Consider the following 22,336-nt stretch of genomic DNA (forward strand, 5'->3'; position numbering starts at 1 on the left):
TATCATGGCACGATTGGCAATAGGCATAGTAATGTCATTAGCTATAGGAAAATTAATGTTATTGGCTATAGGAATAGTAATGTAAATGGCTATATAAGTAGTTGGCTGGTGAAATAGTAGTCTAGGAAACATCATCACACATGTAGATAATAAACTGAGATCCGTCTGGTATGTTATTGTACTAAAAGTCGCAGAAATTTGTCGTGCAACAGTGAAGTATATTTGTTGATTCATACATGTGCTCTTCAATTCTCTTTGAGATTTCAGTGCTATCATGAAGAATGGTGTCTCTCATTCAAGGAGAGTCCAGGACGAGAAGAACTTCATCATTTTGGCAAGATGTTGAAGGTGGTCGGTGAAAAGCTATTGAGAGAATGGTGGTGAAGATGACCATCCGTATAGCCAGATGTTTATCCAACAGTATACACCTTTACTGAATCATCTCATTTGCATACCAGCGAATATTTCGGTGTTTTTCTTCATCTGAAGAACATCTGAGCAGGTAATGCAATGGCACTTTTACAAGAATGGAGTAAATTGGAAATAGGAAATTGAAGGGTATTAATTCAGCCACTTATATATTTGACGCAACATTCTGAAAATTGCTATGTATATGAAATGTCAAATTATAACAGTATTAGACGACGGATATAATTGACTCAAATGATAGGTCAATTATTGCATGATGATGTATGACGAATGCAATCTACAATTAAGTCCACCACAAGTATCCTCATTGAAATCAAATGATATATTTTACCTTGTACAGTTAAACTAAAATGATAATCGTTTCTTTGAAAAAAGAAATCATATTTCGAAGAAAGTAAGTCAAAAGTTGATTTCAGATTAGCCGTCGCTCCTCTGATCGCGTTATCAAGCGTTTCCACTTTCGACCACTTCTCTTAGATGCGATCTTCTTGTCTGTAAAGATATGGCAAGATCTACATATTTTGGAAACAGGTAGAGAAAGCGATAAAAATTACAATGAAATGATACCAACCGATTTAATAAAGGTAAATGTGAGGTAATGAGCAAGATCAGTTGCGTGACGTTCAACACTACCACAAACAGCTATCTCATGGTTTTAAAAATGCCTCTTTGCAAAACATTCCTCGGGACGGAGTGTGTTTTCGCAACGTTGTGTGTAAATTGCTGTTTTCTCTGTGAAATCAAAGACAGCATGCACCAGGTGCATTGATGATAGATAGATGTCTTCATACCTTCTGTACGCTACAGCTTTGTGGAACTGCATTTTGGCTCTGTTTGGTCATGTGGTGTACAGAGAAATCAGTGCAGGATATAGTGGGCACAACATTTGGATTGTAGAAACTACGTCACTGCGCCTGGTAATTGATGGTACATCCTTTTCTAAATGAGAACAAGTAAGATAGTTAGACTTTTCTTCGTATGTGACCATGTCAAGCTTCTTCAAGACTACACCACGGTGTTGAGAATCTGTTCACTTTCTTGGGCTTTGTAAAAAAAATATAACGCGTCAACTCTTGCTGTCTTAAAAACAGTCAACCAATTGAACGCATCCAATTGATCAATCCCAACTTAAGGTAACCCGCATTTCAGAAAAAAAAATGCACTTCAACTTCAAAATGAAAGACACACTTAAGGTGGCATTGTACTTAACCAAAATACTTTTTCAAAGCAATATTTCTTATCAAAGATTACATGGAACCCACACCCCGCTCCTCAAACTATTTATTTTCAAAAAACAGAGAATCTAGTGTAGTATAATTGCAATAGTTTACTCGAAGGGTTAAGGGTACACATATGAGGTAGACAACCTCAATTTTGGTATTAATTATAAAATTGATTCAAGTGTGTAGAAAAACACTACAATTTCGTTTTGCATTATCTATTTTAATTCTTAAATGGCAGGGGTTGAAAGACTGACTTTCAAAAAAGTGATTAAAATAATGATAAGTAAAATTGAAATGGCCCTAAATATAAGAACTTTATTGCCAAACAAAATAGTCTTTTTTAATATAGGAAATCTGGTGATTTTCATACATTTACTTAAATTTACACTTCTTTCTCACCCAACTTACTGCTTGTCGTGCTAAAACGTGAGCCTAATTAAGATTTTTAATCTGGGTTTAACACATTAATGAAAATCGAATGAATCTTTGCAAAAATGTAATTTTGACCCATAGAAAAACCCTGTGCTGTGTGCAATGAGTATATTTGTTTTCAATTGGGACTTAGTTTATGAAGGCTTAGAGCTCCATTAGCTGCAATTTGAAATGTTTGCTGGTAGTTTTGTTTTGTTTGTGAAATAGTTTCTTCGTCTACTTTTACCGATATATCGAAATACCTAGTGTTCAATTTTTCAATACAGGCTACATATGTGTGTGTACTGTTCAAAGTTACTGTTGACGACTAACCTTCAGTCAGGACTGGATTCATTTATCAACAATAAATTCTGACATTGCATATTGTGTACGATACTTTATGTTCACAAGGCTACCACTTTGTATTTAGATTCCAGGGAGAAAAAAATAACTAGACCTGAGCAAAATAAATGTAATATTATTAAAAGCCGCAGCTACTTTCCCTTTAATCATTGGCTAATTCCTTTTAACGTTATCTACACCCCTTGAACCTTCAATTTTTTTTTAAAATTCTTTACAGGTATGAACATGACACTTTCAATATTGCTGACACAGCTAGATGATTTGGGTCACGTGTCAATGACATTATTTCACAACTGGTGATATTTGACTACCCGATGAATTTGAAATCCACCTGTTTAGAGCACACCAACACCCGGTAAGATTTCTACCTTCCTCCGTACGCCAGTGCATAACAACTGGGTATCTCCCTGAACTTCGAAATGGAGAACATCCTTCGCAGAATATCTGTCACTGTACATACACAATGAGTCACACACTGGCCTAACACAAGCACATTTAGCTCCAATTGCAATTCAATGATGATACTTGGGTCGATAACTCAAATACAGCCCCTCCATACATGGTCTGAATCAGCGTGTATGTTTACGGCATTCTTTGAGCGAATTATGGCCAAAATAGGATATGGCACAATATCCATGTTGCTTAGGGAGCGTTCAGTTTTTACGGCCTGGGGGGGGCGGCAAATCTTGTCGCCGGTGTTCAAAAACATATAGACCCCCCCCCCTGCATTTTTTGTGAAAAAAAGATGACCCCCCCCCTTTGTCAGACGAAAAAATTGATGAACCCCCCCCCCTGAAAAATAACAAAACCCATATGTCAAATTTACCCGCATGGTTTGGATTTGAACTCCGGTACGCGGCGCACTTATTCGTGTAGCAGAGATGCCAGTGCACAAACTTCTCAGCCACATCCATTGAAACGTCTGTTAATTGGACGACTGTAAGGCAATTTTTAACTTCATTTCCATAGACGACTCATGTCCATGGACATTGTATGAAGTAAACTTTATTGGAGTGGTTCGCCAAAGGCAGCCCTCCGGTTAAGAGGGTCATGGCCATTACGTAAAGTCAACTTTATTCTAGTGGGCCACCAAAGGTTGCCCGCCGGTAAAGAGGGTCGATCATGGCTATTGCATAAAGTAGACTTTACTGGACAGGGCCGCTGAAGGCGCGCGGCCATTACCATTATTCAGTGCGTGATCCCAGGGGTCCCTCAAAAATGTTTCTAAAACAAGCCGCGGCTTCAATTGGGAATTTTACAGTAAGGTTGCCGTGGGGTATTACATAAAGTCAATTTATTGTAGTGGGCCGCCGCAGGCGCCCCGCAGGTAAAGAGGGTCGGATCATGGCCATTGCATGAAGTAAACCTAATTGGAGCGGGCCGCCAAAGGCGTCTGCCCGTTAAGAGGGTCATGGTTATACATAATGTATTTCTTGTAAAGGGCCGCCGAAGGCGGCCCGCCAGTAAAGAGGGTCGATCATGGCCATGGCATAAAGTGAACTTTATTGTTGGTATTATGTTTTTGAAAATGTGGTGACCCCCCCCTTTCCTACCAGTGAAAAGCGATGACCCCCCTTTGCGGATTCCAAAATTACGATGACCCCCCCCCTGGATTTTGCCGGCCCCCCCGGCCGTAAAAACTGAACGGTCCCTTACCACTATAAGTATGATTATTATAGAGAAATCTTGCAGTCCCTCACCATGGGCATTATGGTTTGAATCGATTACTCAGAGACCTTTGTACACAGATGCACTTTTGACAGATGTCCACCATGTTCCTCCTTACTAAGCACATATCGTCTAAAATACCACTCTCATCGACAAATCATCGTCAAATCTCAAATATTAGTTTGAAATCAGAATTTACAAACAAACACAATAAAGCAGATTCTTTTGAGCAACGATTTGTGATTTTTTTTCTGTGTACTTTTATTGTTTGTACTATTGGCCATTGTCAGTCTTGACAACCTGTTGAACAAGTTCGTGTGACATCGCCTCGGCAATAGCTGTACCGGGACGACACCGAGACTGTTCATCAATCGTTCTCAAATAGATTCTGGTCCTGACATGCTGGGACGACTCAATTCAATAAAAAATTGAAAAATCTTCAAAAGTCATCGTTTGTCGATCATATATGTGCATGTTATTACTGCCTATTGAGATAAGGCGACCGCTATGTATTACACACTTTGAGATCGACAAAGGCAATTTAACAACTCCGCTGTTGACAAATTCTTCCTTGGTGGACAACACCATCCCTAACTGTGTATTTGTGCGTGAATCGCAAAATGGCGCGTTCAAATGGTATTCCTAGGTATTCAGTGGCTTGGTTATTGTGTGTCGGGGCTCTCATTTGCAAAAAGGACGTTTGTCGCTCAAGGGGCTCTAGAAACACTGACAGGTTATACACTTTTCACGCCCTGGATAGTCGCTTTGAGTATCGCAAATAATTGTAGTTGTATAGCCAAGTTTAATACCATGTCAACTGCCGTTGAGTAAACACTCAGGATTGATATATGTTGCAAAATAGTGACCTTCGAGTGCACTTCCATGATACACCAAGGGTGCTATGGGTGAATTCTGGCTCAATTGCTGATGTATTGGCGGCCCATTAGCGCTCTTATAACTACAAGGGTCTGCAGGGGCGATTATTTTTTTAGTGTTTCTGCCAGAGAAAAAATCCATTTATAGGTGTTACACATTGTTATGCAGTTTCTGATCATATGCAAAACATGCCGCCATTTTTAAACTTTCTAAAAGTAAGGATGCATATACTTATAATAAAATGTTCACGAAGAGAAATGCGTACTCCATTAGCACTGTCTCTCCTCATTGTGGTTAGAATACTTGCCGAAAGCACAAAATACAAACACTTCTCAGAATTTGATCGAAGAAGAGTGCACACTTAACTTACGTCATTGTACATTTGAAGGTCAGCGATTAAACGTCCAAGTATTTTTGTAAAAAGTGTAGATATCTAGAGAAACCTTCCTGTAGAGATGAGTTCGACATCTCACTGACTGTACTTGTTCCAGTTTCCAATCTGGATCAAGAAATCCTGACAGGAGAACATTTTAATGGGAATGGCCTGAACAGGAAGGCTAGCGAATATAATGTCACCATATCTCATTCTAAACGTCGGTGTCCTGAATTTTCACATACCTGTCGTACTTGTTGCAAGGTTGGGATCGAAATTGACTGTGCTGACTTCAAAAACAAAACTAATGTGAAAATGAATTGCAGTATGAAATGAGTAATTTAAGTATAGAGTGAGCGATCCGGGTCACATGACTTTGCACTATCGATAATGAATAATCATGAGATTTGCATACTTAAGTGATATTCCTTGTATAATTAGCATACATGAATATCATTATGTCCAGCTTCAAGCAACACTCTCAGTAGGGTATATCTTGTTCCCATCCACTTGTCACTTTCCTATCAGTAAATGCATCTGTTTACGCAAAGGGTATCAGTGATCAATGCTGAAGTATTCAAATCAACTGACAATGCCACAATAGAGCGTAATCATTAGCTTACATTATTATTAGCACTTTATACTTGTTCGTTCCGAGCACCTTCGCCGCTTCCGTCTGACGTAATGACGCACATATAATCCCTTTCGTCATAACCGTCCACATGTAACAGATTTTTTTTTTTATTTTAAATGTATATTTATTTCGTCTTTCATAAGTCTTGACATTTCATAATGACAAATTACATTCTTTGAAAAATACTAAGTAGAATATCAATTTTTTGAGCTTGCGCTCTCAGATACAGCTCATTTCTTAACATCATTATTGAAGAAAAGGTTCTGTGAATATTACTGACATGATACTTATAAATAGACCATTTTGCCACCAAAATAATAAGATTTACAATTTTTTCAATTTTCTTTGTTTTCAAAGTTATTCCTCCTATAACAGTTTCAAACTTTAGAGTAACCTTACTTTCTACAATTCACTTACTATATTTTCTGTCATCTCCCAAATATTTCTGGCCATAATACAATCCCAAAATCTGTGTCTTAGTGTATCTACTTCACGACAATGCGTGCACAGTGGAGCTTCATTTTTTTCCATTGAAATAATCTGAGATTTGTTGGTACTCGTCGTATGGTAAATTTCCAGTGAAAGCTATGTAACTTTGTTCTCTGGTGTGACTTTTTTTCGCTAATAGCCATACATTTTCTTTCATTAAATATACATTTACACTCTCTGTTCCACATTTGAATTGCATTTGTATTCGTTAAGAAGTCTTCTAACAAACAATTTATAGACAATTTTTGTTGAAAGTTTTGAACATGTAACAGATAACCTTCAACAAATAACACTTTAGAAAATATGTGCTTGGCTCAACATTTTTCCTGAAAAGTTGATTGAGTTGAAAACGGTGAAGTCATTGTCATCTGTCTCTCACTCTGTACAGAGTTCATTTGGGCAGTTGATTCTTGATATGCAAGGCGTACCCAATTACAGAATATTTCGCGAGAATATGCGATCAAGATGGCCGCATGAGTGTTACTCAAACTCCTAGAAGTGTTTTAAAATAATCATTATCCATCAACTGCTAAGATTTTTCTGAATGGTTAACTTGATGGTTACAGACGACGAAAGGCAGCACAAGTTCTTGTACAAATGACGATTACAGTGAAACGGTGGTCGGAACTGCGCCTGTGCGAGTTTCTTGTTTACTAACAATGTATTTCGCGCACGATATCTAGATGCACCTCATCATCATAACTGTAGCATTTAAATCATACAGATTATGACAGATATGCTTTAACTTTCGCCAATCACCATCGTACCTTGGATACAGTGTTTAAATTGGTCGTATGGGTCCCATACGACCTTTGAGCGCAGTTCCGACGACTGTGTCCCTTTAACTGTCCCTAAACAGCACTGTTACCGATGAATATTGGCATTATTGTGTCTCCGCAATACACCCGATAACTCTACTCCATGCACATTCAGCCTTGAAGATTCAACAACGGCACTTTCAACGTGGCGAGTAACTTTTTCCTCTTTCAACAGTGGTGTGTAATTTTCCCTTGAAAAGGAAGCCTAACTGTCCAAGACCCTAGGACCTAACTTTCCAACCGCGAAAGGATCCAAATGTGAAGATCTATAGGAAATAAAGGTCAACCAATCACTGCTTTCGGTGACCGCCATCACATCTTTCTGATACAATGACGATATTAGCAAGAAATACTGACCAGTGGTTGGTTAGTTTTCCCTTCGCAGAGTCGAACGAAATATTTTTACTGGCTCGAGTGCGGAACGTGTTTAGGATGGCATGTTTGTAATACTCTTGTTAGTTTAATAGTTTGCACCAATTTACAGGACCATCTAAGAAACTTTCAGAGATTTCAAGAGTGTATAAATTATCCAGTAAGATTTAAGATCAATAACGTCTGTCTGAAAACTAGAAGGATAGCTGCTGTAACATTGCGACAACGATGGAGATGTATGGAGATGTGTACGTCAAGAATAATGGTTTAATAATTAATTCATCATAATTTTTATAGTGTACTTATACCGCTGTGGTTGATGTTTGGACACTATTCAACTTAGCTCATCAGAGGCTGGTGATATCGTCAAAACCACAAAAGTTTGCGTCTTTCGCTGATCGTTGTGTCCAAGGTAAGACAGGCTCTTTTTGGTCTTTGTTTCGCATCTGGCCAGTGACAGCTAATATTTCTAACAGACTGTACCAATGCTCATTACATATACTTTTCAACCGCGTCTTTCTATGAAGATCGAATTAACGCGATCGTGTCGGTGACTGAAGATGACGGCTTCATTCAATTCTGTTGCGTGTCTAGTCAAATGTGCCCTCTGCACAAGCATAAGAGCTCGTTTTGTGGTGGGACCGTGTCGTTACACTGGGTGTCTACTCGAGGCGGCGGATTATCAAATGCGGTTCCGATGAAAAAACGGCAACGATAGCCGAAGAGCCTTTGTCGTTAGCCCATTTTTAACAACACGCACAACAAAACTTTACTTGTAACAGGATAACCATCGATTAAGTAGGCATTAATAGTACTTTGAAAACTCTCACGAGTGGATAGGCAGAAAGTGCATTAATTGCCACTTGAGAAGTGTAAACCGATAAAACCTTTTCACGCCAAGTAAGAGTGCATAATTCAAACGAGTATATTGACGGGCAGCTCAATAAATTCTAAAACCTGTGATCACAGCGACATAATTCATTTCACAAATTCCGATATAAACGTTTTCTGCGTCAGTTTTTTTCAAACATGTCATAAATTCACATTGGCGGTGAGTCTTTAGCCGAAGACTTCATTTTATGGCAAGATTTTTATTGTAAAATAATTGCAGAGTAATACCAGGGGCACTTTTCACTGGCTGCGTTCCAACTCAATGCATTTTCTGATCACATTATTCACAAGTAAATCGGTTGAGCACAAGCGGGAAACTTTTGAATGTCCACATTTAAGTTACAAATTTATCTAAGACCGGCTGCAAAAGGTTTTGGCCAGGAACAACTAATGTATTACACACTGAAATGTCGGTTTTGCTGACCGCAAGACATTGACGGTTGGCGGAATTCTGTGACGTTTCGAAAGATTTTTGCAACCGTTCATCTGGCCGAACTTCCCTCATCACAAACATGTTTGTAAATACCAAGTACATTTTTGTGACACACAATTTATCGATATTTTTTCATAAAATTCATTCGCGAAACAGTCGTTGAAACCGATGAAATGTTGATCTGCGACAGAGTCAAAATCTTGATCGGCTAGACGCACCCCATTCGCGATCAAACTGGCGGGTTTTAACAGGCGACCAACAGCTCGTCCTTATAATGTAAAGTACAGGCAGTCTCGACAGCAAAAATTTCGTTCGATGAGATCGCATTTCAAATTTCACGAGTAAATGAAACGAAATACCAGAGTTTTCAATGCAATAAAAAGCGTGATTCATATACACAATGTTTTGTCATCATTTGAATTCTAATGTGAGCTTTATCGTCATACTCGCCGTTCGGGTTTTTGTTCTCGTAACTCCCGAAAGTCAATACATTTTCAATTTTGTCGACTTTCTGTCCCATTTCCGGCGATCCAAGTAGGCTGAAATCATATAGTCAGCGGCAGTGTATGCAGAGTGAGCAAGAGTTACATTAAAAGTTGTTTTGTTTTGTTTTTTCCAAATCAAAAATCACTCGTTATCATGGCGTCTGATTTAAATGGCTTGATAACCCGCTCCCCTTCGGCTATGAAGATATTTTGTAAAGAATTTTATGGTGCAATAACTGCGCGGAATAACCCCGACTCGACTCGTCTCGTCTGTACCCGACCTCGTTCTCGTTCCAAATCGAGATCAGACCGCATGATTGCTTTGTGTGTCTTGTCACTTTTGGCACTTAACTTCTGCGAAGGTCATAACTAAACTCCGCTTCCTGCAAAGTTGAGCTTTGCAACTCTTATGAGTAACCTTGACATTTAACTGCTTCACCAACATTAGGCTATTATACCTAACCGGGACTTGCTAGGGGTCTTTTAAATTAGCATGTGACTTTGGACCACTCAGATGTCTAATTTAATTGGCCTAGTTGTCTGATGTCATACAGCCAGCTACTCGTTTCAATTCCCCGGCATGTAAGAGTAAAGTATCCCCTCTTCACAGTGGCACACTCTGATTCCAAATCTGTTTTTCTAGAAGAGTCTTACAGACATTAAGTACCCAGGGATGAAATATGAAGGATATCGATCATATCGAGTAAAATTATTGCGTTCAGTCTTTACTTGTGATTTGTGAACCAAAATAATTCAGAATCTGTTTTATATTCATTTGACCATATCGTTTGAAGACATTATATCTGAGATCTCGAGCATTATAGCGTTTATTGATTATTGTTTGTACAAAGTATTCAAGGTATTTGACAGACAGGGTCGATATTATTCACGCTTGCCTCGCCGAAAAGAGGATAAAAAAGTGTTCTCAAGCGAGTTTCTGTCGACTTCAGCCTCGACCCAAGAATATGTCCACAATGCCCAACATATATTTCTACACCAACGGCGTTTTCGCTCAATGATACGTTTGTATTCATCAACATCAGATAATCATTTTATTTGCAATTTAAAAGAATTATTGAGTGCCGATTGGTGCACAGGTGTCTTCTTTTGTCGGACGAAGACTTCCGTATTGAAAAGCAGCAATCGACAAAAATTTTACAAGTTCGCTTATAATGAGGAAAGACTCGCAAAATATACACTGTCAGGTGGGGAGGCAGTGGTGTTCCAAGACATGTTCACGCGTTTTCATCTTTTGTGCCATAATTTAATACATCTTGCACAGAGTTCACCAAATTAGCTCTTCTGTTTGACTTTCCCGATTGCGTGCGATTCGGAATGAAATACTAGTAACTTGTTTTCAACGGCACCCCTCCACTGAATGAATTCTCAATAAAAGTGTTTAAGTTTTCGAAGAAAAATATCTTCACATCACAATTGGTGCAAGGCGTCCTTGATTTCTATGAGATGACCTCCGAACTATGCGACCTGCTGTCCGAAGGAGTTGTTCACACGTTTCGAAATTTTATGTTTGGAGATGTCAACCCACGGGGCGGCGGCGCAAACATTTATTAGTCCCACAACCCCCAAAATAACCACATCTGACAACAGTGGTCTCTTTAAATAGATCAAACAGGCACAATATGATCTTAAAATAGACACGCGAACTATTATTAAAACTTCATCGATTGAAATGGGTATCTCTTTGTTGACAGATGGTACCAAAGAATTGTTTGTTGAAGAAATTATGATAAGAATGTTAGGATCCTGGAGCTGCGATGATCGACGAGTGGTTTATTGGTAACCTTCTGCCCGTGTCGTCTCCTCGACATACCTATTGGCATGTGTCGTAAATCGACTGAAGTCGGTGACACCTCGGTTGTCAAGGGTTCATAGTACTCGACGCAGAGGCTCGTATAAGAAACAAAAAAAATCCATATTTCTAATGGGCTGTAAAAAAATCAAACTGACGGACATTTTAAATGGTTTGAATAGGTGTCGACAGTTTTGTGGCCGTTTATGAGACCGTGTCCAGTACAACCAGTCACTTGGATGGCCTTGGGTGGTGTCACTGTTCAGGAGGACAGACTTGCGGATGACACGTCCTTGCCATCCAGGTTTACTTCGAATACACTGTCGGCAGGAAATGCGTAAAACTCTCTAGCAATGCTCAGAAATCTGTGGCCTGGAAAGGCTGAGGGACACATACACGCGCAATACGAATGGAAGTCTATAGCTTCACAGAAATAAACATAAAGCCTTTCATGACTGAAAATTTGAAATAACGCTCTCATTTCTATTCGACATAAAATAATTACAGTGCGCACAACTATCACTTCATGAACTCTGTCGACACCTTGTTTGCAATTCAGTGGATTTTCGATCGGATTCGAACTCACAACGTAGGGCACCCAGTCACCTACAGACACTATATAAGACAGCACAGTCAAAACCGCTCGGCCAAATCCTCACCCTTAAAAAGAGAGGTTTGATTATTCTAACTGCCCTCCACACGCTGTAGAGTTCATGAAGCACTCGCACTCATACACTCGCTATCACTAACTACTATCAGACCGATGAATACATCGCTTAGCTGAATGAAAGACAGCCTCGGGAACAATTCTGTCCACCAGCAGAGCTATCAACCAGGGTAGAAAATCCAGCCGGGTTCGAACTCACGGCACCCAGTTACCTAGCGAAGACTTTGCTTCGTAGATCGTCTGTAGCACAATCTGGCACAATCATGCCAACGTCGTTCACTTGCTCTTCACACTTGCACATCATGCATTCATTGTATCTGCAGCAAAAATTCCAATTTTTTCTACTCCGATGTTAATAAGAAGTAAAATTTATTAAATTTTGTTCTCGGTAAATATGACCACACGAGACTTGTGTCATACTACGATGGGATACTTCACATATGTGGTTGATAAATGCGGAGGCGTTTAGCGTTTGCGTACGTCTCAACTGTCACGTTGTGGTGGCGTCCTGGATGAAAAAAAAAGATAAGGATTAATCTCTCGTCAAGAGTTACCTGATCGTTTCAGTCGTCTGTCTTCACGTCAGTGTCATCCCCGTGAATATACCCGTGTATTCAGTCGTGACTGTCAACAAGTAGATTTATCAAATGACCAGCCACCTCAGATAAGATGTAGGATGTAATTATGCAGCGACAGGCCGGTAAAGGTGTGACCGTTATTTGCATCAAGAATAGCCTTCTCAACTCTGACTGAAAGTGGAAACATTTGGTTACGTTACTGTCATTCGCAGTTTTGATAAAATAATTATTAATTATCTTGAGACTTCATATTGTTGCTTTGATGCAGAACAGAAAAAGTTATAGGGAAACTAACGTCGTTGGTACAAATCAAACAGAATTGCTGTTAATTTATTGTACTGTGCAGAGGCGGTCTTATGCCTGAGTGTGAACCTATCATTGCAGATGACATGACATTTTATTTCAGAATCCTCGTAATTTGGTCCAAGATGGCGGAAAATAGCACATACTGCGATGGTTACATATTGTATTCTGCGGAGCTCTGGTCTGGTCAGTACATTAATGATCAATTTCATCTTTTGTAGAAAAGCCTGCATACGCGCCCGTAAGCGTTAACATGCAATTCGATGCGGTGTCATGAATTTGCAATTTTTCCTCATCAATACTCGCATACTATTTGCAACATCTTGTTCTTGTCACTTTTGAGAAAAATGTTTCCATACTTTTCTTGTAGTGGTATAATCACTTCACCAATTGAAAGAAAGAAATAAAAAGTTGTTTGATTTCATGACGAATCGAAAACCAGTTTCGTAGATAGCGGGAATATAATAACATTCGCGTGTGTTCCTTTGATGTGCACCTTGCTACGATAGCATTTCCTTCGCTGTCACTGAAACTTCGTTAGCGTACAGGCCAACCGAAGAGAAAAACAAGAAAAATGCCAGACAACATTTGCATATTTTGAACCAACGAATCCAGGTCTCAGACTTCGAAATATTTGAACACCACACTACCCTAACATATAATCCTAAACTAAAGATTTGACAAACCATTTGTTGTTCTTGACAAAACTTAACGGAAAAGAGACAAACTATAGTGGGATGTGTTTTTTTTATTCTAGTTACTTAACACGCATCTCATCTCTAAAGCTATGAAAGAGTGAAAATCCGTCGAATTTGAGAGTGGAGTTTCTTTGGGTATCAATCACTTGAAAAGAGTAAAAAGTCTCTGAGCCAATCGCCCTCTTGGTCACGTACATTCGACATTAATTTTTGTTTTCAACAGAGATTAACACCACACATAAAATATTGCTGATCACGTGCCTTGTGTTGACCTGCGTGACCTGCGTCATCTTCCTCGAATCGGTGTACTACATGACAAAGAAGATACCGGTCAAATTCCGGAGAAATAAGATGATATGGATTTTTGGGCTTCATCCAGTGAGTATTTATTGATGTTAATGAAGCTCGTTTTAGGTTTTCACCACTTGTATTGCTCTTGAAGAACACTATGTATATTTTTCATAATGACGGTGTGAATGAGCTGGAAGAATCAGTAGGCCTATACTTTTGACATGAGCTGTCAGAGAAAGACAGAACATAGGCCGCTTACCGGGCCTAGGTTTAAGGTACAATGCGCCCCGAAAGTGAAAGACAAACTTTTGCCCATACTTTTTCCCCAAGGAATATTTCAAAAATTCTATTTCAAAATCAAGAGTAAAAACCGGGGGTCACCGTGCAAATTTTGGTACTGGAAAAACAGATTAGGTCTACACAAGATTAACCGATATTTAAAATTCAAAATGGCTGCCATCTCTATGTTATCTCTATGTGGAAAAAAAAATTTCGATTTTCGAAAAATTAAGACGGTATTTGTTTTTTTTACACCCGGAGCTTTAAAATGAACCCCCACAAGTGGTAGATCAGAAAAGAATTGGAAAAGTTTGAGAGTCTGGATATAGTCTGTCCCCGAGGCGCATTCTAAGACATGTAGTGGTTTCAGGGTGTGGACCAGCTGTCACCTTCAGAGTGCTGAACATAGGAAAATTTAAACCAAAATACTGACCATCCCGCACAATATCTTACCTTGGCAATAGTTTTGCACCTGTAAGCCACATTAAGTTATTTAACTAGCGATACCTTTACACATTTGAGGTTAAACAATGTTTTTTTTTCTTTCAAATATCTGCTCAGGTATTTTCAATCACATCCTGTGTAGGTCTGTTCGTCCCTCGTTCCGCAGTCATGTCTAACTTTACCGCTTCAATGTAAGTCATGTCTACACGTAATCCAAAAGTTCATAACCCTTTTTGAAGTCTGTCTCTGGTTGAAACCTGAAATTTTTCATCAATATTACCATTATCAATATTAGAAAATCAAAGTGAAACGATGGATTACCTAACTAATAAGTCATCGTTTGACCTCGTTATCGATTGCTATTTTCGCTGTCTCTTACACAGGCGCACGACGTCTTTTAAAATCACTTGTCTGTAATTTTAATCTTGAAATATGCATTTTATTAAAATCTGTGCAAACGGAAATCGTGCGGGCAGCTATTGAGACATACAGTGAACAGTGCCCCGTGCACGGCTGTGGCCGCTCAGCTCTACAGTTAACGTTACTAACTTTATACAAATGGCGAATTTTAAAATCACTTGTCTACAATTTTAATGTTGAAACATGCATTTTATTGATAACTGTGCGAACGGAAATCATGCAGGCAGCTTTTGAGACATACAGTGAGCATCGCCCAGAACACGACTGTGGTCGCTCGGCTGTCTTGTACACATTAGAGTAATGTATACAAGACAGCCGAGCGGCCACAGCCGTGTTCTGGGCGCTGCTCACAGTATGTCTCAAAAGCTGTCCGCATGATTTCTGTTTGCACAGTTATTAATAAAATGCATGTTTCACCATTCAATGACAGACAAGTGGTTATTAAATTCGCCGAGTGTGTAAGTAACAGCAGAGCTAAACGGCCACAGCCGTGCACTGCAATGTAGTGTAGTGATGGTCACTGTTCACTGTATGCCTCAAAATCTGGCCGCACGATTTCCGTTTGCACATTTGTTAATAAAACGCATGTTTCAACATTAAAAAATCAGATAATTGATTTTAAAATTCGTCGTGCGCCTATGGTCTCTTACATTCATCGTCAGCCTCTTCTTCAAACAGCTACGGGGCATGCAGTGAACAATTCTGTGACGTCACTTTGGCGCCATCTGATATCGTCTGCAATTTTTCTCCGAGCACGCATGCACGGCACACAATAGTAATTTTTAAGCCACCCGATCGTTGTGTACGATTGATTAGCCGGTATCAGACTCGATCAAGTTCTAATCTTTAAAAGTCAAATATAATCTAAAAAACAGATGAATGAACAGTGGTACTGAGTTTTGTATTGTTGATTTTAGCTTTTGTTTGCCCGGTTACGTTGTGCAATCAAGAAGCCCACTGTGTGTGATCGATCAAGCTGTGTCTTTTTTTGGTTGCGTCCTTCCAGATACGTGTCGATCATACTGTACGTTTTCCTGACGTTGATGGTCGACTACTATGGCGGTATTGATAATATGCATCATGCCTTAGAAGACAAGCTTGTCAAACTCAGCACACTGCCCGTCCTGTGTTGCTGCTTGTGTCTCCCAAAGATCAAATTGCACAAGTAAGTCTACACTCATTTCTTGGAGCTTGATACGACAAAAACGAACCCCCTCTCTCCCCCCCCTCTCTCTCTCTCTCTCTCTCTCTCTCTCTCTCTCTCTCTCTCTCTCTCTCTCTCTCTCTCTCTCTCTCATTGTCTGATAAGCATAGACATGCTCTCTTGACATGACTTATTGAACTTTGGCAGTGAGAAAGATTATGGTAACGATCTCGGAATGACCAATAAATGGGGGAAGTATTATAAGATGCTATAATAAAGTAATCATTCAATTATTTCCTAATATTTTTTGTCGTTCAGCAAAGGAAACACGAGTGGAAGACGAATGCTGACATGATCATTAAGTAGCGAATGTTTTCCGAGCCGAACGAAGATATATTATTGAATAATATACTTATCACAAAGTAGAAGCCAAGAATTCGTTATATTTTGCAAAATTAATAGACTTTTCTTAAATGGTTCCGCTTTTAAACTGTTGAACTACTTTTGGAATGATACGCTTTGAGCAAGTTGTCATTCATTTCTAGTCCGTCGATCGCGTGAGCGAGGATTGGCGCTTACGTAGGTGAACCTGGCAAATGCCACACGATCTCACAATTATACACAATTTCAAAAATAGCATAAGCCTAGAAATTTACTTCAGATATAAAAGTTACGAGATTGTTCGAGTACAGAAATCAACAGGATCTCAACGACGCAAATTGTCATTCGGCCCGGCCTGCCGCGCCCAACTCTCATTGCAATGCTTACAAAAATCACAGCAATGCGACGAGCTTCGAGTCTGTTGTTTCTGAAAATTATTCGCGTCATTCCTTTGAAATGTATGGGCGTTACACTCATGCGTCTTCATTGTTCGGATTGTTATGTTGAGTTCACAACTACTCTGCAGGCTGCACTTGATCCCCATTGTTCTTCTCTGGAAACTGTACGTCAAAGTATATGAACTCCCACATTTGCTACAAAACTACAACACAAGGAATTAAAATTTGACACTCAGGTGGATGTTTAACTGATTTTTACGAAATACAGGCCGCCATGTTGCTTGTTGACATTGACGGACCTACCGAAAATCGACACAAGGAGAAGACATTATGACGGTAATAGCCGTCGCATTTTGTTATGCTGTTCTATTAAAACCTAATCATCCCAGAGCATTGTTTCCATGTAAACACGTCTACGGTGTTTTTCCCCATAAACCTGATATTAATTTAATATCTAGTTTATGGGGGAAAACACCAAACCCTCTAATTGAGCATTAGCATTTTTAACTTTGCGATATTGCACAATTTGTGTTGATTTTCAGAAATAGTAAAATCTTGAGGAGGCTGATACTTCAGAACGCTATCGCTAGACCATTCATTCTGTTCATATCTTCTGCTCTGTGGCTGGACGGACGATACTCGCCTGAAGAGGTGGGTACATAAAAATGTTGATTTTTGCAGAATTACGTTTTTGCCTCAGTGACACATTGATTTACATCTGATTCAGCTGGTTACCGTGTTCCGACTTGGTGCACTGCACGTTGCATCGTCACGCTATTCAAACTGTTTTGGTCAGCGTTATCTCAGTTATTCTCTTGATTTTCACAATTCAAGAGCTTTATCAATACAATATGATTCTTTGCGTATTATCTTCTCACAGATCAGTTTTGTTGAACCCTACTTCTGGTTAAGCTTTCTCTCCGTGCTGTCGACGGCCACCGCTATGCAGGGTATCGGTATCGTACAAGTAGCATCAAGGGAAGCCCTCGAGGAGTACAAACTCACCTACAAGGCACTAACCGTGCAGTTGGCGTTGGTGTTCAGCAATATTCAGCTGGGCGCGGTCAGACTGTTCTCATCATTTGGTCTGATTCCTTGTCAGGATCCCTTTGGCGAGGTGGCACGAGTTTACAGTGGGTTCTTATTTCACACTTTTCGAGTTGCTCGGAGAAGGGCTTTCGGGAGAGATAACCCCTTCCCTACCCTCACACTTTTTCTGGACAGAGAGATTAAATTGAAGAGCGTGAACAGCACATAATTTGTCTTCAACAGCTGATAATCGGTGGGCTATAAACAGAACTGAGTATAGGCGTAAAACTTCCAATCTCTCAATAATTGAAGAAGTGGCTTATCGTCAACACAGCGGTGCTGTGCAATTATTGTTGTGGATAATTGATTGCAGTTTTGTTAGTGAAATACTTGTTTTATATCTCTCGGAGTCATGTGTATTCACTGAAAATGTAAGCTTACATAAGTCAGTACATCGGCATAGCAGGAGAGATGATATATTCAAAACGCCATAGCTAATCGAGACATACTGGTAATGCATTATTGAACGTTAAAGATAATGGCAAAGAATGTAGCACAACGTCCACAGCCACGTCGATTCTAATGGAGATACCAATTTTGAATCAAAGGTTTTATTCATAAAGCAAGAAAAAAGTGAACTTGTTTCCTAGACTTTCAAGTTTCAATTCACAGTATTCTTAATGTTTGTTTTTAATTCTCCCGTTAGTTTCTTTCCCTCCTAAAAAATTAATATCTTACGTTATTTTCTTTCCCTCCTAAAAATTTAATAGTCTGCTTAACCTACCAAGGGAAAACATCTATTGTCCAGCCTGGTTCAATCTCAGTTAGAGAAACAATTTAATGAATAGTTCAAAACCGCCTACTTTTAAATTATTGTTTTTGCAGATATCTACAACACCCTGGTCATCTTCGAGTTCTTCTTAATGAGCTTCTTTAGCCGTGTCTTCTTTCGGACACGACGTATGGGCAACTTACATCATCGAGCTAGCATTACCGCTTCCTCTATGAAAGAACTTGAAGCGAGACAGACGACAATCCAATATGACATCCGGAGTGAACAGAATAATCCCGCTTTTTCCACAGACCTAGCTGAATCGGAGAACAATGGTATATACTCTTAATACAAGCCCTTTCTATCATCTGAAACAAACTAATCATATATTACCATTATTATTTACATAAACCTCGTGTTTTTTTTAGTTTAATATTCCGACGTTGTAATACAGCAAGGTAGGATGCGCCTCGGACACAGATATTCAGATTTTAAAATTTTTACAATACTCTTTTGGACAACCACATGAATATGAAAAAATGAAGTTTTTACTGCTTTGTTCTGCTAAATAGGGAATTTTATTTTCCTAATAGAGTTAGAACGGGAATGGCGGCCATTTTGAATTTCAAATATCGGTATACATATGGTAATTTGTTTCTGTAGTACCAAAATTTGCAGAGTGATCCCAATTTTTATTCTTGATTTTGAAAGATAACAGTCGAAAGTTTGCTTGAGGAAAGTTTGAGTAAAAGTTTAAGTCTTTCATTTTCGAGGCACGAAAGTACCTTACGTCACTTTCCTTAAAGTGTGTTGATATGTAAGTTTAATTCAGATGAGACAATATTCATTGATTAACCAAAATGATTATTTGAAGACACAATTTTATGTCTCTTGAGCTTCAATGCAGTGGATTCAGTACTTTCCGACAGGGAAAGACAGAAAGACTTAAAGATTGGTAATGTCATATTTTACAGTAAGTATAAGCAGACACCATTTTATCAGATCATATATGACAGTTTTGAAGCATTCCGTCGTGAGTTAAGTTATCTTGTCGTTTCATTTCAGGCCGCCTGCACTTTGAGTGTGAATCTTCTGAGAACGTCCCGGAGTCTGGAGGACAGAACAACGTTACCGGTATCGACGAAGAACACGCGTACTCGAACACATCTGCGCCAGAGTTTCATGCAGACAGTCAAAAGAACGCTTTCGGCAGCAAATACAACGTTTCTGAGAAAAACTCAATCGTTTTGGTGGATTACAAAAATGTATGATCTAGTGAACGAAACCAGCAACTGAGAATGCAGCAATTGCACTTCAAGCAAGTCAGTGTAAAATAACACTCACATGGCTTTCAGTTAAGACACACCATGTAGTCTCGGTTATGTAAATTATGAATCTATTAAGCCATGCCATATTATTTAACCAGGAGAGAGCGTCAGATAGACATCGTTTCTCGTCATCTGTTGATTTTGTCCTGTCACGTTAAGTTAATTTTTGCCACTATAACTGTTCAAATTTGTAATTTGGTGTTCTGTGGCAGCCTACTAAGACACCGCCGAACCAGTCCAATATCCAACAATGGCATTAGAAATGCAATTGTAAAATACCTGTTTGCTATTTTGCCACGTGTATGTCTGCTATGTAGTCTTTCTATTATATCCATATTCGTGTTAAACGACGTATGTACATTTTGTGAATATTAAATTTTATAGATAAGTGGCGTATCTGATAAATCGGTGGCAATATCAGTGTGAAAATCAATGCTGCCCTTTACACTATATACAGCTCTAGCGACAGAAGTCTCGCGGAGAAAATCGTTTTCAAAGATTTCAATCGGCAGATGTCAATCGTTTGTTCCATGAGCTGTAACTTTTGCTATGTTTTCAAACATTTTTCCTCTGTGATGTTCAGTTCTTGTTCCTCTCAAAACTCATGTTAAAATGCCTAGTTTTCAACCTATCAGCGCATTATGTATGTAAAGTCAAATATTTTTTATTTACAACCGAATATTGTAAAAAATTACAGCTATTTTCCCCGCGGAAAGGTCATTACATATATTTTATCAATGGATGTCATCTTCTGTTAACGTTATTTACCGTGTATTGATTAAACGAATTTGTTATTTTATCTGTACACAATGTTTATTTGGTCATTTTGTTCAGATCTGCAGATACAATGTACCTATTTGTTGACCAGCTTCTATTTGTGTGTTTAAATACCCCCGGGCTGTGTTTGGCTAAGTTTGTCAGCTCAGCTAGGGTGTCTGGGCGTGTGTGTATGTGTCAAAGGATGACTGCAAGTCCAGACTTCCAGACCCCTTGCGTTCATTCACATCGCTGTACGTCAAATGGCCGTATCATATCGTGCAATTTTTAAAGAATCGAGGGCAGCAAGTATAAACATATCGTTATCGCAAATGGTAGAGGGCCCTCAACGTCTTCAATAATAAACCTGGGCCAAGTTGTCTGTTTTCTTTTACCTTAAATATGACTCTAAATAATTTGTAACTATTACACATACAGTAAATCGCACTTGCCCACCACTTTACTGGCAATTATATCGTCTGCTGTTTAATAGGAAATCTGCAGTCAAACTGGAATAATATTTACTTGGCCGAAGAACCTTGAAGCTCGTAAAATTACGGCTGTCATGCCCCAGAGTAAATTTGCCCATAAATTTCATATTTCGCATTACCATACCGACAAGGGGAACAGTATAAGCGTAAGCTCTGGACGCTCAGTACGTTTGTGTCTATGTACATCCTTTGCGAAAGTACCTTCCATTGAAGCCATGAAGTCCAAACCTCGACCCCTTCCAACATACTTCAGGGCTTCACTGCTATAATCTTGAGGGAATGTTTTATCTGGAAGGCTTCAAGTGATACATTCGGTATTCAGCCTATTGATATTTCGTGTTAAGATTTTTATGCCATTACCTGGAAAAACATTATAGGTTAATTAAGACATTGTTTACTCAGAAGAAATAATTTCAATTTTATATATATTATATATATATATATATATATATATATATTATATATATATATATATATATATATTATATATATATATATATATACACGGATCTCCTGAAACATGAAATAAGCGATTGTAAGGGTGGTTTACTATAACGCGACGTACAGAAACACATCAAAACATCAAAATACTTAAGGTACATGTAGTATGTGCCTCGACAGTGAAAGACTTAAACTTTTGCTCAAACTTTGCTAAATGAAATTTTCAGCCACTCTCTTACTAAATCTATAACAAAAATCGGGGGTCGCCGTGCAAAATTTGGCACTAGAGAAACAAATTATCTAACATTTACAGATATTTGCAATACAAAATGGCCGCCATCCCTGTGTACTCTATGCGGATAAATGAAATTTTCGATTTTCAAAAAAAAACTAAGACGGTGAAAATCTTTGTAACTGCAAAACCTTCAAAATGAGCCTCCACAAGTAGTAGAACAGAAAAGTATTATAAAATTTTGAGTCTAAATATCATTCCACGAGGCGCATTCTACCTTAAACGCGCACGAACATGAACACGCCCTGCTAGGACTGGTGACGCATTGTCACACCGTGGATCGCCTTGACATGCAAAATTGTGCATTGCAAATCGAGACACTGGCAAGATGACCCGTGATGACATTAAT

General features: G+C 38.9%; 1 protein-coding gene across 1 annotated transcript; it reads left to right on the plus strand.

Annotated features, from left to right (window-relative positions):
• The first annotated feature begins 267 nt into the window (after positions 1 to 267).
• On the plus strand, positions 268 to 20,810 carry LOC139140397 (organic solute transporter subunit alpha-like). The gene is made up of 11 exons (XM_070709612.1): positions 268 to 502; positions 2,644 to 2,781; positions 7,954 to 8,068; positions 12,927 to 13,009; positions 13,745 to 13,899; positions 14,653 to 14,726; positions 15,962 to 16,120; positions 17,421 to 17,529; positions 17,759 to 18,011; positions 18,793 to 19,014; positions 19,745 to 20,810. Exons 4-11 carry the CDS (start codon positions 12,949 to 12,951, stop codon positions 19,948 to 19,950), a joined length of 1,239 nt encoding a protein of 412 aa, XP_070565713.1. The 5' UTR covers positions 268 to 502; positions 2,644 to 2,781; positions 7,954 to 8,068; positions 12,927 to 12,948; the 3' UTR covers positions 19,951 to 20,810.
• The last annotated feature ends 1,526 nt before the right edge of the window (positions 20,811 to 22,336 follow it).

This window comes from Ptychodera flava, chromosome 9 (genome assembly GCF_041260155.1).
Source record: "Ptychodera flava strain L36383 chromosome 9, AS_Pfla_20210202, whole genome shotgun sequence".
Classification (NCBI taxonomy): domain Eukaryota; kingdom Metazoa; phylum Hemichordata; class Enteropneusta; family Ptychoderidae; genus Ptychodera; species Ptychodera flava.

Coding starts and splice junctions, on each gene's coding strand:
- LOC139140397 (XM_070709612.1), top strand. CDS start 12,949: ATGGCGGAAAATAGCACATACTGCGATGGTTACATATTGTATTCTGCG. Junction 17,530..17,758: donor GACGATACTCGCCTGAAGAG/GTGGGTACATAA, acceptor ATCTTCTCACAG/ATCAGTTTTGTTGAACCCTA. Junction 19,015..19,744: donor AGCTGAATCGGAGAACAATG/GTATATACTCTT, acceptor GTTTCATTTCAG/GCCGCCTGCACTTTGAGTGT.